This window comes from Alligator mississippiensis, chromosome 6, assembly GCF_030867095.1.
Source record: "Alligator mississippiensis isolate rAllMis1 chromosome 6, rAllMis1, whole genome shotgun sequence".
Lineage (NCBI taxonomy): Eukaryota > Metazoa > Chordata > Crocodylia > Alligatoridae > Alligator > Alligator mississippiensis.
In genome coordinates this window covers 69,701,025-69,715,480 of record NC_081829.1, presented here as the reverse complement: position 1 = coordinate 69,715,480, position 14,456 = coordinate 69,701,025, and the positions used below count along the sequence as shown (strand labels likewise).

General features: G+C 37.4%; 1 protein-coding gene across 7 annotated transcripts in view; it reads left to right on the top strand.

Annotated features, from left to right (window-relative positions):
• LGI1 (leucine rich glioma inactivated 1) overlaps window positions 1-14,255 on the top strand; it is a 36,004-nt gene extending 21,749 nt beyond the window's left edge. For 6 of the 7 annotated variants that reach the window (XM_019484249.2, XM_014607837.3, XM_059729972.1 and 3 more), the window contains 8 exons: window positions 787-1,236; window positions 1,600-1,671; window positions 5,359-5,430; window positions 5,532-5,603; window positions 10,551-10,622; window positions 12,308-12,477; window positions 12,833-12,997; window positions 13,086-14,255. In XM_019484249.2, coding sequence (XP_019339794.1) covers window positions 1,046-1,236; window positions 1,600-1,671; window positions 5,359-5,430; window positions 5,532-5,603; window positions 10,551-10,622; window positions 12,308-12,477; window positions 12,833-12,997; window positions 13,086-13,903 — 1,632 coding nt within the window. In that variant the 5' untranslated portion in view covers window positions 787-1,045 and the 3' untranslated portion in view covers window positions 13,904-14,255. Of the gene's footprint in view, window positions 1-786; window positions 1,246-1,599; window positions 1,672-5,358; window positions 5,431-5,531; window positions 5,604-10,550; window positions 10,623-12,307; window positions 12,478-12,832; window positions 12,998-13,085 lie in introns of those variants that run through there. The other variant, XM_019484250.2, reaches the window with a different exon arrangement.
• Window positions 14,256-14,456: the final 201 nt, after the last annotated feature.

Genomic DNA, 14,456 nt, shown 5'->3' with positions numbered 1-14,456 from the left:
AGACTCCAGATGCCATTGTAACATTATTAATAATAATAAAGATAGGTCTCAGTCTTGCTTTTACTGAAATATGGTGTTTTCCTATTTATAATTATAATATATCTCAGTGTTGTAAATAATCTTTTCCTCTTCTAAATATGATCAAATCAGGCACTACCCAAATACATTTTGAATTAAGCAGTACTGGATATATTGTTTTCTTAAACAGTGGCTAATGCACCTTATTCATCAAGCTCACAAACAGGTACGGGTGTTCTTTAAAAATGCAGCCTGGAGGCTATTTTGTATGATTGTCATTTCTAAACAAAATAGTCAGTTGTGAGCAGTCTCTTATACATAGTAATGCTTTCCATGTGTGCCTGCTTGTTTTTCAGTGGTACAAACATGTTCAATAAAGGCTGCGGGTAGAAATTAATCTAACAGTTTTTCTAGTAATTATTTTGATGATTTCACTTGATTTCATTTTCCGATATTGGCTTGTTACTTCTCTTGTCACTTGCAATATGTAAAGCACAATTCCCAAAGGTTTATGAGGTTGTAGGGATCCAGTAAAAGATGACTGATTTCTCCCCATACACACATGAACACTCCACCCCACACCCACTCACCCACCCACCAGCAAAACATAATGCTGTACTATTTTTGGTAACAAGGAAAGGGCCTCCCTCGGAAAACAGAAAGCAGTGTATTTTCTCAGTTACATCACTTCACAATCTAATGCTGTGTTGTGCTTGGTGTTTTTGTGGTGATGCAAGTCTTTTTTTTTTTTTTTTTTTTTTCTTACAGCCAGTTGGATTTTCCCCATCTTACAGCACCTCGCAGGTCCCTTCTCTGAGCAGTACATTGCCTGAGTGAGTAGAAACACACAGATCAGCTGCAGGTTTCTATCTACAGAAACAGAGTGAAAGAAAAAAAAAGGGTTGGAGAAGGAGAGACAAATATTGACTTGGCCTTATAAAAAAGACATCCAACGGCTGAATAAAGAAACCCTGTTCATGTTTTGGGATATTCTTTCAACTGGCTGGAACAAGAGTGGATCAAAAGAATGGGAAATGCCAGCAGACCCTTTGGAAGAATTGCTTATTTCCTATGCCTTTTATCTGTGCTTTTGCTGACTGAAGGGAAGAAACCAGTGAAGCCAAAATGTCCTGCCTGGTGTACTTGTACCAAAGATAATGCTGTATGTGAAAATGCCAGATCTATTCCACGCAGCGTTCCGCCTGATGTTATCTCAGTGTAAGGGCTGTAAGCATTTGGTTATTCCATTTATGATTTAAAATTAACTGGTATGTTTGACGTTTTCGGTACATGCTGAAGAATGCTTGCAGTAGGGAATCCCTCCAGCATTCGGAAACATCAGATAAAATGTTAAAATTGTGTTGCATCTCTAAATCCTGTTTTTACATGTTTTTTTTTAATCTCTCTATGCCTTTTTACATGTTTTTCTGCATTATATGAAACCTATGACTGCTTGATTTGTTTTTGTAGTTAATAGTAATTATGTAAAGACATTATATTGTGATGTACAGCTCAGTGTTAAATGATGATTATATCGGATCGCATTAACATAAGCTTGTGTTTTTTCTCCTTTCTTTTCAGATCCTTTGTGAGATCTGCTTTTACTAAAATCCCAGAAGGGAGTTTTTTGTTCACACCGTCTCTGCATCTTCTGTGAGAAATATTTATATGATACGATTATTTGTTACGAAACGTGTATCTGCAAGCCCTACACTCAGGGTCCCACTGTTTATTTTATAAGAAATAGCAAGTGTGGTTTCATTATATCACTACTAGTATCTGAAGTAAAGGTAGTTTTGAAAGATAGATCATGATTAATGTTGGTTTTTAACTGTTTGTAGTTACTTCATGGCTTAGGTTTTAATTTTTGCTGTCGATGCTACTTTGTATAGATTAAATTCTGAGGACTGTTCTCTGTGACAGTGCATCTGTTATCCTTTTATGTATCATACTTTAATGGATGTTAGAAAAGGCATCTCAGTGTTGCAACAACTATTCCTGTATTGTTTCTGCAGTCTTAGGGCCTGATCCCAAAGTGTGCTATACACTTGTAACTCTTATTGCTTACGTACTCAGGACCTGTCAGGATCAGATCCCTAATTTCAGTAAGAAAGATCCTGAAGTCTTTACTCGGGCAAAACTGCAATTGACATCAATGGAAATGTAGACCCTTCAATGGGATTTTGTTTAGCTGGGGGTTGGATTTGACACATCATTTATTATTCCTCATTCTCTTAATCTACATTTAATGTAACAAGTTTTTTAATAATCAGAAATTCTTGAGCAGTCATTCCAAAGTCAAATATGGTGACAATGTATGCACTGACCTTTTTTTTGAGATGTAGGTTCATTGCTCTGTAAAATATTACAGGTCCGTAGCAGAATTGGCTACTTAGAAAACCATGGAAGTGATTATATAATGACTTGCTATACAAAGATATTGGAGAGAGAAATCTGAACTGTTCATACTTTGCTTGGTAGCTGTTTGAAACGTATCCAAATTTGTTTCAGAAACTTGACAAAAAAGACTTTTCAGAAACCAAAAATGAAATCAGACACCTGTCTGTGGCTGAGTTAACATATACAGTGGATCTGGTCTGAAGTGTAATCTTGATTTATTGGAGCCTTAAGGCTGTTACATTAAACTGTTGGTGCACTGATAGTTGAAGGCATGACCCGAACTGTACTCTGCTACCTCAAGTGGAGCTGATAAGGAGGTGCAGGCATACGTACAATTTCAGATACAGGATGAATAGGTAAATGTAGTTACTATGGAAACCTAAATGCTGTTCCATTGTGCATTATCTTTGACAAAATTTTCCCAGGTGGTAACATCACAAAAAGATAAATCTCATATAACTCCTGTGCTGGGCCTTCCAACAGGAAGAAAATTAAAAGTAGCAGCATTTGTATTGTGGAGCTTGTATATTAGTAAATGAAAAAAGGATACCACAAGCCTCTGTCTTGGCTATGACATGCTATCTACATTTAACAGTTCTACTACTCATGTAAGACAGACAGAACAGGTTAGCTGAAGAAGAAGCAGGGACTGCCTTTCATTCAATATTTATCTAGTATGACTGGGTTTCCTTTCATTTGTGCCTTTCACTTAGCTGCCACACATTCCTTGTGCTGCTGCTAATAAACTGGTGCACTAGACATGCCAAACTTAGAAAAACAGTTTTTGTTCCAGCCTGGGCTTTGACAGGTGATGTGCTAAAACAAGTGGTACAAACCAGCCACAAATATCTCATGTAAGAAACCTAGCATTTCTAAAAATAGTGCTGAATAGCTATCCAGATGTCTTTCTCTATGTAGTCTACCTGGGAGCTGACCTACTTGCCATGTTTGGAAAAGTCAGACTTTTGGTCTAGGACAAGTGAGAGCAGTTTCTTCTTATATAACAGAGAACACCCAAGCAAACTTCTACAATGTAGGCCCTGTGCTTTAAAAAAAATCTGCCACTGGTTGAAGAGGTAGGACAGAAAACAAGAACAAACAAAATAAAAATAACTAAAAATATAAACTAATTTAAAGCTAGTTATGGGTTTGTATGTGACATCTACACTGGTGGTTTCAGTTTACCAGGTATGTAAAGAGTAGTACATATTGCTACTGGTTAAACAAAAGATCACGAAATTATACATCCAAGGTCCAACTGTAACTTGATCTCTTCTAAATGTCATGTGATTTCTGGATGTGATGCACATCTGTCTGTATTGTAATCATTTATCATTATTTGAGTTGCACATAGCAGCATAGATAAGAATCTTGGTCCTATTCTCCGAAATGCTATGCTAAGCTCCCATTTCTCAACTCTAAGAACAGTAATATGGAGGGACTAGACATGGAGAGACTCTAATTTGAGGAGACTTGTGTTTTTTTGCTCTTTATATAACCAGAATATTATGAAGAAAAATACAGGTGCAGTGAAGTCCAAATAATGGATCATAGCAAAATATCCCCATTACTTCTTTGGCCAGGTTCTGACAATTTTAAAACATATAACAGGATGACTGCCACTAGAAGGCCCACAAACTACTTAAAGAGATACTACCCTATTCCTTTATGCTACCAGGAGGGTAGATTGTAATAAGATGATAATTATCCTGAGAAGTCTGTTAACAGAAAAATAAATTGCAGCCAGGCTATTGATGCAGATATACCATGTGATTTTTATGGCAGGATTTGGCCTCAAGAGTTTGAAATAAATATTATTTACTATCAATAATAATTAAAACAATAAGGAAATTTTCTAATTTAAACCACTTCTGTAGCTACATATCAAACTCTTATGTGGAAGAAACATAACCTACTGTAGTAGAGCAAGAAATAATTGAACTAGAGATTAGGAATACAGGCTCTTGAAAAGAAAAGGAAAAAATTAACTCATTAAGTAGATTAATTTAAGCTTTAAAATTTCAAATCCTTGAATGCCTGAGGATATTGGCATATAAGTTCATGAAACATTTCACGAATCCAACTGACTGCAATGTACTTTGCAGCTACAATTCCATTTGGAAAAGCAGAACTCATCTTACTTGGAAAATACCTAGTATGAGAGATGTGATTAACTTTGAACAAGCAGGTTCTAGTCCCTCATTACTAGCAGAATTAAATGCCAACACAGTGCCCTAGAGATGCGTTTACATTTCAGTCTACAGGAGATGTTTTCAGTGACACTTGGGGAGTCCCATTGTTTTAACAATTAGTTTGTGCTCGCTGCTGACACCACCAGTGGCGCCTGTGGGTGGTTCACGATCGCCACTTGGTGTCGCTGACACTGCCAGCAGTGTCTGTGGGCAGCACTCGCCATTCCCCGCCCCTGCCCCCCCCACCTTGCCTCCACCATGTGCCATCGCCGCCTGAGGGAGCTCGTCATGCCCCACCAGCCTCCAGGGCCACACGGCGTTCATGGCCTTACCTAGTGTCTTGGGGAGCTCCTGGGGCTGTAGCAGCAGCAATCCTGCCATTTGGAGCCTGGTCGGCAGCCAGAGAGTAGCTCTGGCTGCCGAGGCTCCGGTTTTGAGTGGTTTGTGCTGTCCCTGTATACACTGCTCCACTTTTTTTTGCACAGGTTTTTTTGACCCCAGGATATCCAGGGGTCAAAAAAACCCACTGCACTGCTCCCGCACAGCAAGGAGAACAGCTGAATGTGCAGTATGTGGTGCCTGTCTGGACGTGGCCAAAGAGTTCAGTTTAACCCTATGGTACCCCAGTCTTTATACAAACAATTCCTTCAGGCACTTGGTGGGAATCTGGCCAACCTGGAACTGCTGGACCATGTTCAAAAGAATATAATAATCAAACAGTTTTTAAATGTTGTATCTTTTCATGCAGGTTGTTTACATCAAACTCTTTTGATGTTATCAGTGATGATGCTTTCATGGGCCTTCCTCATCTAGAATATTTGTAAGTGAACAATGTTTTTTCCTAGAAGTACTGAGTAGGGTGGGTAGGTTTTCGAGTTACAAGCGTTGCATTGACCAAAATGAATTTATTACCCATTGCAGATTTATTGAGAACAACAGCATTAAGTCAATTTCAAGAAATACTTTCCGAGGACTGAAATCTTTAATTCACCTGTAAGTACAGTGGTTGCATACCTTATGTGGACTGTTTAATTTAGTAACTGAATCATGCAATGTTGTTTAATTTAGTATCTCATGTTATATAATCATTGATGATTGTTGTATAAATAGAGTTAATATAGATGTTAATCTTTGCATGTAACCTATTTTCAGCTGTTTAGCTTAAAAAACTGTCTATGTACTGTGGCATGTTTGATCACAGATTCACATAAGTTTAGGAAGGGACTTTGTGAGGCCATCGGGTCCAGCCCCCCTGCTCTGGGCAGGAAACTGTTGGAGTCAAATAACCCCAGCACAGTGTGCGTCCAGTCTACTTTTGAAGATCTCCAGGGTAGGTGCCTGCACCACCTTCACTGGGAGTCTATTCCAGAGTCTGGTCACACAAAATGTGAAGAAGTTTTTCCTTATATCCAGTCTGAAATCTTCTAGGAGTTTATGACCGTTGCTCCTGGTTTTCTCCTGGGGTGACCAATTTTTCTTCCACTGAAATTGATAGTCAAATAACTGTTGACTTCAGTGGAATCAGCATCAGATGGTTATGTTAAAATTCTAGCTGTTCTAAGCATCCAAGTTAGAATGAGACATGACAAGGGCCTGTAACTCTATCAGGCACTAATAATGTGGTCCATTTAACACTCGCAATTATGGCTGCTCAGCCCTTCAGCTGTTTGGAAACATGGTGAGGACCCGGCCCTCCTACAAGCTTTAGGACACGAAGCCAAAGGTAATGGGGGAAGTGTATTTTGTTCCTTTTTAGAACAATAGTGAGAAGCACTCCAGAGTAAACTGGATTGAATTTTTTCTATAATTTCACCCATGCAACCACACTGAAATTAACGGGATTGTACCAGTGTAAATGAGGATAAGATCTGTTCTGTTCTCCACAGTTCATCTTAACTTATTATGTCCTACATAGGAAGAACAACCCACCTCTGGCCATTTGCCCTGCATGCCCCAGCACTGATCAGAAAAGTCCATTCAGATTACAGTCTTGCTGTTCAAGAATAACTTTATGATAGGCAATCGTCTGAAAACATGCTGTACTTTGAAGCCAAATTAGAAACAAGAATATAGAAGTAACAACTAAAACATGTAGGGGAAGGACCTTCACACACAAACAAAGTATGTCTAAATTGCCTAGGGCAGTTAGATATGTTTATACTAAATTAGCTTTAAACAAAATAGCTCAGATCTCAAAAGCAGTACAACTGTATTAGCTGAGCAAGGCAAATTAGTCTGAGCAGGCCTCTGTGCTAACACAACTGTAACTGCTTCCAGTACCCAAGTTAGCATCATGTACTGTAGATAAAGGGACATACACAGTAAACTAACATCTGCAACAGAGTACTATTTGCATTGTCTAACTTATCAAAGATAAGCTACTTTCAATTTAAATCAAAGTGTTTTTGTTATTTTCAGCCAGTTTTTGTTATACATACCCATGTATCAAGTTTAGTTACTTTATTATTTTCTCTAAATACTGTCTTTAAAAATACAATTACAGGGGAAATCTTTTTCTTCTATAAAATAATGTATGGAAACAAGGGTTTGTTATGTAGACTTTCATATCTATAAAGACTAATTAATTTTAATTGGCTAAAATATATTGCTGTGCCTGACACATGCATTAATGCCCTACTTTATCATATTAAGTTACAGGCATATATCTTGGAATATTTCTTATAGGCAAGGGGAATGTATTTTGACCTTTTGGCCTCAACATAATAGATTCTAAAAGGGGTCTGAAACAGGGTCACTTGGTTTTTTGGTTCAGATATGGTCAGCCATAAGGGAATGTACAATTGCAGCTATATATTTTAAATGTAATTCCAGTTAATCAAGTTATAAACTGTAGGATACTTTGCCATTCTCTACTTGCATGATGTAGACCATATCCCCAGTTGGTTTAAAAGGAGTTCACAGTGACTATTCATATATAAAGTAATTCACATAACGTTCACAAAATTAAGGAAAGAGAGAGCAGGAGCAACATAGAGTACATGTAAACATATTGTAAAAATCTGTATTACATTTATAGGCTAACTATAGCATAGTTTAAAATACCAATATTCTACAAAAAAGTATGCAGATAAATAGCCCCATTCAATTTAATATTATTATTTTATTATTTTGTCGCTGTAGTTGTCAACGTACAAGCTGCTTTTTTCAAAACGGAAAAACACAGAGCATACTATGTATCTGTGCACATCATACAATCAAAAACAGCATCACGTTTGACTGGTGTGCTGGCTTCTGGGGCCCACTCAATAGTTTTGAACGAGTAACCACATGTAGAATATGGGACAATAAGCAGCCATTGTTGTCTGCCTGTAGTTGCAAGAACACTTTAGAACATGGATTTATACATTCTACAGTATATATTTTGGGTTTTTTTCCCGCTTGCAGAGCTAATTTTGAAGACAAAAGCAGAATAACTAGAGGTCCATAAACTACTGAATGTGACGCACTCGGTTGGTCATCCATCCTTAACCTATAATATGTCTATGTCTGCATACTGGGGGCATTTGCATGTGCGCATTACTGCAAACTTGACTAATTAGCTCTGCAGTAAAGTGTCACTGTGACACGTGCACTGCTATTAGGCAGTCCTGGGCACACGTTTAAACTCTTCACCTGGGAGCAGCACGAACTGTGCCAGAGTTTATTCAGCCATGGTAACTGCAGGTGTAGATGCACCCACTAAAAAGAACAACTAGACTCTCTGAGGCAGTTTAACTTGAAGAAGAGCAGAATATTATTGTTGAGTAAACATATAAAAGAGATTAACAGTAATTATGTGTACTAATGAGTTGCATAAAGTGATGGCAAAATATCACCTTTGTTTTTCTGTATAATCTGCCCACCTCCTTTTCACTATTGTATTTTTACATTGCAATAAAATTATCCAAATAACCACATTTTTATTTATACAATAATTTAATTGTGTCCTCACTAAAACATAGAGGCATTTCATGAAATTCATAAAAAAGTAGGTCTGGAAGGGACCTTCATCAAGATAATTCATTTTTGATTTAACGTTGAAACTAAATACATATATGTATGATTGTATTTTGATTTGTTTAATGCCACAATCCTAAATTGCAGAATATTTTAGCATAGGAAATTATTTCAGGCCACCAAATGTAATTCTGAATGCATCTTTGAAGGTTATCATAAAAGCAGAGCATCTTTCAGAGTTTTAAAATATCTCTCTTCAATCATAGTTACATATTTGATTCAACATTTACCCCCTCATGAGCTAAATTAAAGTTTTCTGAATGGGTATCACTAAGAGTGCCAGGTAGAGGTAAGAAAATAAAATGTTATTAGGTGTTTTCCAGCAATGGAAGGTATAAAATGTGAAGCTTTCATCCAAGAACTGGATTTAGATCCTTCTTTAGATTCTTTTTTGTCCGTTTAATTCCCACTGCAGTAGGAACTCGTATCTCTATGTCCACCATGTCTATTTGCTTGAAGTAATCAAGCTCACATATGGCTCTGATACTGCAAATCCGGGCTGTCCAACTGGTGGCCCACATACAGCATGCAGAGGGTTAATGTGCAGCCACTAGGCTCATACCTGATTGCCACTCCCCCTTTTGGTTTGGCTGCTGGCACAGCTGGGCTCTCTGGGCCAGGGATTTTCAACCTTTTTTGAGCAGTGTACTCCCAGCAGCCAGTCAAGGGGCAGGGGTGCAGGAGGGGAGCAGCAGCCGGTCGCAGAGCGGGGCAGGGATAGCAGCAGCCAGTCATGGGGCAGGGTGGCAGTGGTCGTGCACTTGAGCAGCAGCGCAGGGTGGTGAATGGTGGTGGCAGCCGCCACATAGAAGCTTCTCCTCCCACACCCATCTGTCTGGGCAGTGCTTGTTTGGCCTGCAGAGTGGCACTGCTGCCCTTGCCCCCACCACTAGCCCTGCTCCTGTGAGGTGGTGGCACTCTGTCCCCACCTGCCCGTGTGTGCCCCCTGGGACCTTTCAGAGTACCCCCAGTTGACAACCCCTGCTCTAGGCCTTTCCCTCCTTCCCTCAGCTTTCACTTCCTGCTTCTGCACCAGTGGGCAGGGTGGAGAGGCATACCCCTCGCAGCTGGCAGGGTGCAGCCCAAGGGGCCATGGCTCCCACTCATGCAACTTCCACAAGCTTTGTGGCCTCAAAGTGCTTAGAAGTTGGAGAGCCCTACCGCAAACGATCATAAATCTCTTTATATTCATCCATCCAAGCGGTTGCTTTAGCTTCTATAAAAATACTCTTCTGCATAAATGTAACCTGTGCAAAACCTTATGTTTATGTTTATACATTGGTTGCAGTAGGCCAAATATGTATATTATACATACACAAAAGCAATATTAAGATGCAGTTCTTTAAGAAGTAAGTAAAAAGCAAAAATGGTATAATGAGGTTCTATGTTTAGTAGAAGCAATTAAAACGCCTCAGTAGATGCTTAACTTTAAGACTGGAGGTAGTCCTATTGATTACAGGAAATTTTGTCCCATGGTTTAATTTAAGCACATGCTTAAGTGCATTTTGAACAGAACCATTGTGACTAAATATCTTCTTGTTGGATATGCTCAAGTTACAAGGAAAAAAAAACAGATGGGAATTAAAAACAAAAAAACCCCCCAAAAAACAAAAAAAACCTAACAAGGATCTGTCTGAAGGACAAGTCAGTTTTTTTTTTCCTTTTTTTACGCATCATAACTAAAACAGAGGTTTTATTCAGAAAGTGAATAAATGAAGTGAACTGCACCCCAAAGTAAAAGAGAAAAGAAAGTGTGAATATATTTTATCAGAAGGAGTCACAATGTAAATGAGAGAACCTATAAAGGAATCCTGTAGAACTAAGTGCTAAAGTGCATTATTGTTCTTAACCAGAAAAAAAACAATATCACATTTTACTGAAAAATACCATCTGATGACTGACATAAAATATCTTCTCTTACAGGAGCCTTGCAAACAATAATCTCCAAACACTTCCAAAAGACATCTTTAAAGGCCTGGATTCTTTAACAATTGTGTAAGAAATCAGCAATTTCTTTGCTTCCTGTGTTACCGAGTAGACAGTAAGCCAGTATAGATAGTGGTGGAACCTATCATTTTGGTGGGGCAGAGGTAGCAGAAGTAAGGGTGGATCCAATTTATGTCAAGTGTTGTTAATACTTTGTTTTGATTGTGTAATATTTTTCCAAGCTATCAAAAACAGTGAAATATTTAGAACCAAGATTAAATTATAATATTAAATATTAAGAAATAAGAATTCAACATGTTCATAGTCACTGTGATACTTGTGTATGGTTCCCTGAAATAAGAAAAATAGTTATCTTAAATCTTAAAATGTATTTTTAAATATAGAAGGGGAATAGCATGAAGGTAGGGAGAAGACTGCTTAACCTAAAATGTTCTTATTTTAATTTCCAAAATAATCTCAGATGAGTCTCTATTGAAAGTAATTATCATTTTAAACCTCTTACTGAGTACTGTACATGAGATGCTAACTCTAATTGCAACTAAAAAAAAAAGGAAGTAGTTACATTTAAATAGGTAAAACAAAGAATATTTCATGTTTGTAAAAGTACAAAGTATATTTTGAAATATATATTCATTCATTCTACTGGAACAGCTCCTGTTAGCAACATACAACATTCTGGCTGCTCCAACATGAGAAAGCAGGTACAAAAAAAGGCTCTTCTCACTTCCTCCACTACAGCTGCTCAGGCGTTAGTTTTAGGACATACCCAGTATTTCCTGCTATAGTAAATGTTGGAGCTGACTGCACATCCATTGAAATGCCAGTCACGCTAGGCATAGCCCAGCCGCAAGACGAGACCACTTCTGCTAGTACCTGGCTGCAGACACCTTGGGAATTTTGCACCGCTAGCATGTGCAGGTGTATTTCAGTACTACAAAATAATTCTTTGTCCACACCGCTAGCACTCTCCTACAAAAATTAAGAGAATGCTCTACAGCACTTTTAATTACCCAGTACAGTCCCACATTTGCCCCGTGCTCTTCACAGGGGTGTTTAGTACAGGAAGACGCTTGACACCTCCAGATGGGTGCCAAACCTTATAAATTCCATTAACAAGAACGGTAGTTGAGGGTCTCAACTGCTCTTCAGGAGTAATCTGAATTTTGCATAATTAGGCCCAAGAGCAAATTTTGATAAATTTGATCTGAAGGGAGTTCTACTTGTATCTACCGTGGGCCTAATTGATTGCATCAAAATGAGAAAGGAGAAAATAAACCAACTTTATCACTGTTATTTCCTACCCTGATCGTGGGTAAACAGGGAAAATCCATGTTTTGGTTCAATGACTGTCATGTTGCAATATTTGCCATTTTGTCATCTGTAATGTCTTCCTGGAAAATGCTAAACTGAGAAACGAACCAAAAAAGGGCCAAGCAGTTTGGCAAGGATTTGGGTATCTGTAAATTTGGGAATATCAGCAAAGAAGAATTGGTAGAGGAGATAATCCTTCCCACTGATTATCTGTAATGAATGGTAATCTATTTATACTGAATCTATTTAAATTAATGCAAAGAATTTTAATATTTTTTTTAAAGTAAGTTCAGGACAAATCAATTTAGGGAAGCAGCAGCATGAAGGTTGACATTTCATAGAAATGTTTATTGTAGCCTGTCATGTCATGGAAAAAACAGCAGCTAATCCATGTATTTCAATGAGTGGTTTATTTGTTATAGGGATCTTAGAGGGAATGCATTTAATTGTGACTGCAAACTAAAATGGTTAGTGGAATGGCTGGGCAGCACTAATGCAACAGTAGAAGATATTTACTGCGAAAGTCCACCAGAATATAAGAAGCGTAAAATCAATAGCCTCTCTCCAAAGGAATTTGATTGTATTATTACAGGTAATGTGTTCCAAATTTATTTAATTTTGTTTCCTTACAATCAAAGATACAGTCTCAAAATTTAGAGCCCCTTTGTATTCATAGCCTATATAAAGACTGCATATACAGAGCCCCTTTCTATTTATAGCCTAAATAAGGACTGCAACAGACCTATAACTGTTATAGGTAACATTTTTAATTTTAACAGAATAAAATAAGACTTTAATATTTTCTCACACTAACAAGAAGATCAGCTACTGTTTAAATGTATTTTTAATGAAAAGGTATTGATTAAATAGCTCTTTTTAATACAATGGAAACGCATAAGAAAAGAAATGCTACCTTTGGTTACCACGTGTTGTGTGCACTTTTGCAGAATTTGCTGTTTATCAGTCCCTCCCATATCAGTCTCTGTCAGTAGATACTTTCTCATATATGAATGATGAGTATGTGGTTGTTGCCCAACCTTTTACTGGAAAATGCATCTTTCTTGAATGGGACCATGTAGAGGGGACGTTCAGGAATTATGACAACATTACAGGTATGAATAATGCATGTCAAATCACATTATGCTACCTGATCTAAAGGCCGGTGCTAATGTTGTCTTTACTTTACTTTTCTTTTTGTAGGTACTTCAACTGTGGTGTGTAAGCCCATAGTTATTGAGAGCCAGCTATATGTCATTGTTGCTCAACTTTTTGGAGGCTCCCATATCTATAAGAGAGATATTTTTGCTAATAAGTTTATAAAAATTCAAGATATTGAAATTCTTAAAATCCGAAAACCCAATGACATAGAAACGTTCAGGATTTCAGAAGACTGTTTTTTTGTTGTAGCAGATAGTTCAAAAGCTGGGTTTACCACAGTTTACAAATGGAATGGAAATGGATTCTACTCTCATCAGTCTCTGCATGCATGGTATAGAGATACTGATGTGGAGTATCTTGAAATAGCTGGCAAACCTCATTTAATTCTATCAAGTAGCTCCCAACGACCTGTCATATATCAATGGAACAAAGGAACAAATGAATTTGTTAAGCGTTTTGATATCCAAGACATGGAAGATGTGTATGCAGTAAAACACTTCACAGTGAAAGAGGATGTATACATTTGTTTAACTCGATTTATTGGTGATTCTAAAGTAATGAAGTGGGGAGGTTCCACATTTCTGGATTTACAAAGAATGCCATCCCGAGGATCAATGGTATTCCAGCCTCTTCAAATAAACAATTATCAGTATGCCATTCTTGGAAGTGATTATTCTTTTACTCAAGTCTATTATTGGGATGCTGAAAAAGCAAAATTTGTGAAGTTTCAAGAATTAAACATACAGGCACCAAGATCTTTCATACATGTTTCCATTGATAAGCGAGATTTTCTCTTTGCTTCAAGTTTTAAGGGAACTACATTGATTTATAAACATGTCATAGTTGACTTAAGCGCATGACATCCATAATTCTGAGATTACATCAGACTTTCTACCATAAGTGGACAAAATGAACTAAATGCATGACGATTCTCTTTATCCTGCTTCCAGATGAATGCCTTTAAAAGTTGAGATTGCTAGAACAAAGTATTACTAGTATCTTCATCTTTAATTGTCAAGTCTAGTGGTGTTGGAAGTTGCATTTTTTTAACAAAAATAAATTAAATGATTAACTGTTCTTTGCATCCACAGTATGTAAATATGTGTGCAACTGCATCTGTTGCTATGGAAAAAAATACTAAGATGTAATTTTCCATTTATTTATTCACCTGTTTGAAAACAACTGCCAAATAAAATGTTTACATTTTCTGTCTTTCACATTCCAAATATGATTATTTGCAGGTGATACTTTTCATTTGTGTATATATTATACACACATAAAATAAACACAAGCCGTGTATTGTCCACGGCAGTGTTTTGGTTAAATGTTTCTCTTACTATTATAAACCACAGCAGCAACGCGTGAGTGGTTTATACATACAATCAGAACTTCATGATTAAAATCCACTATCAC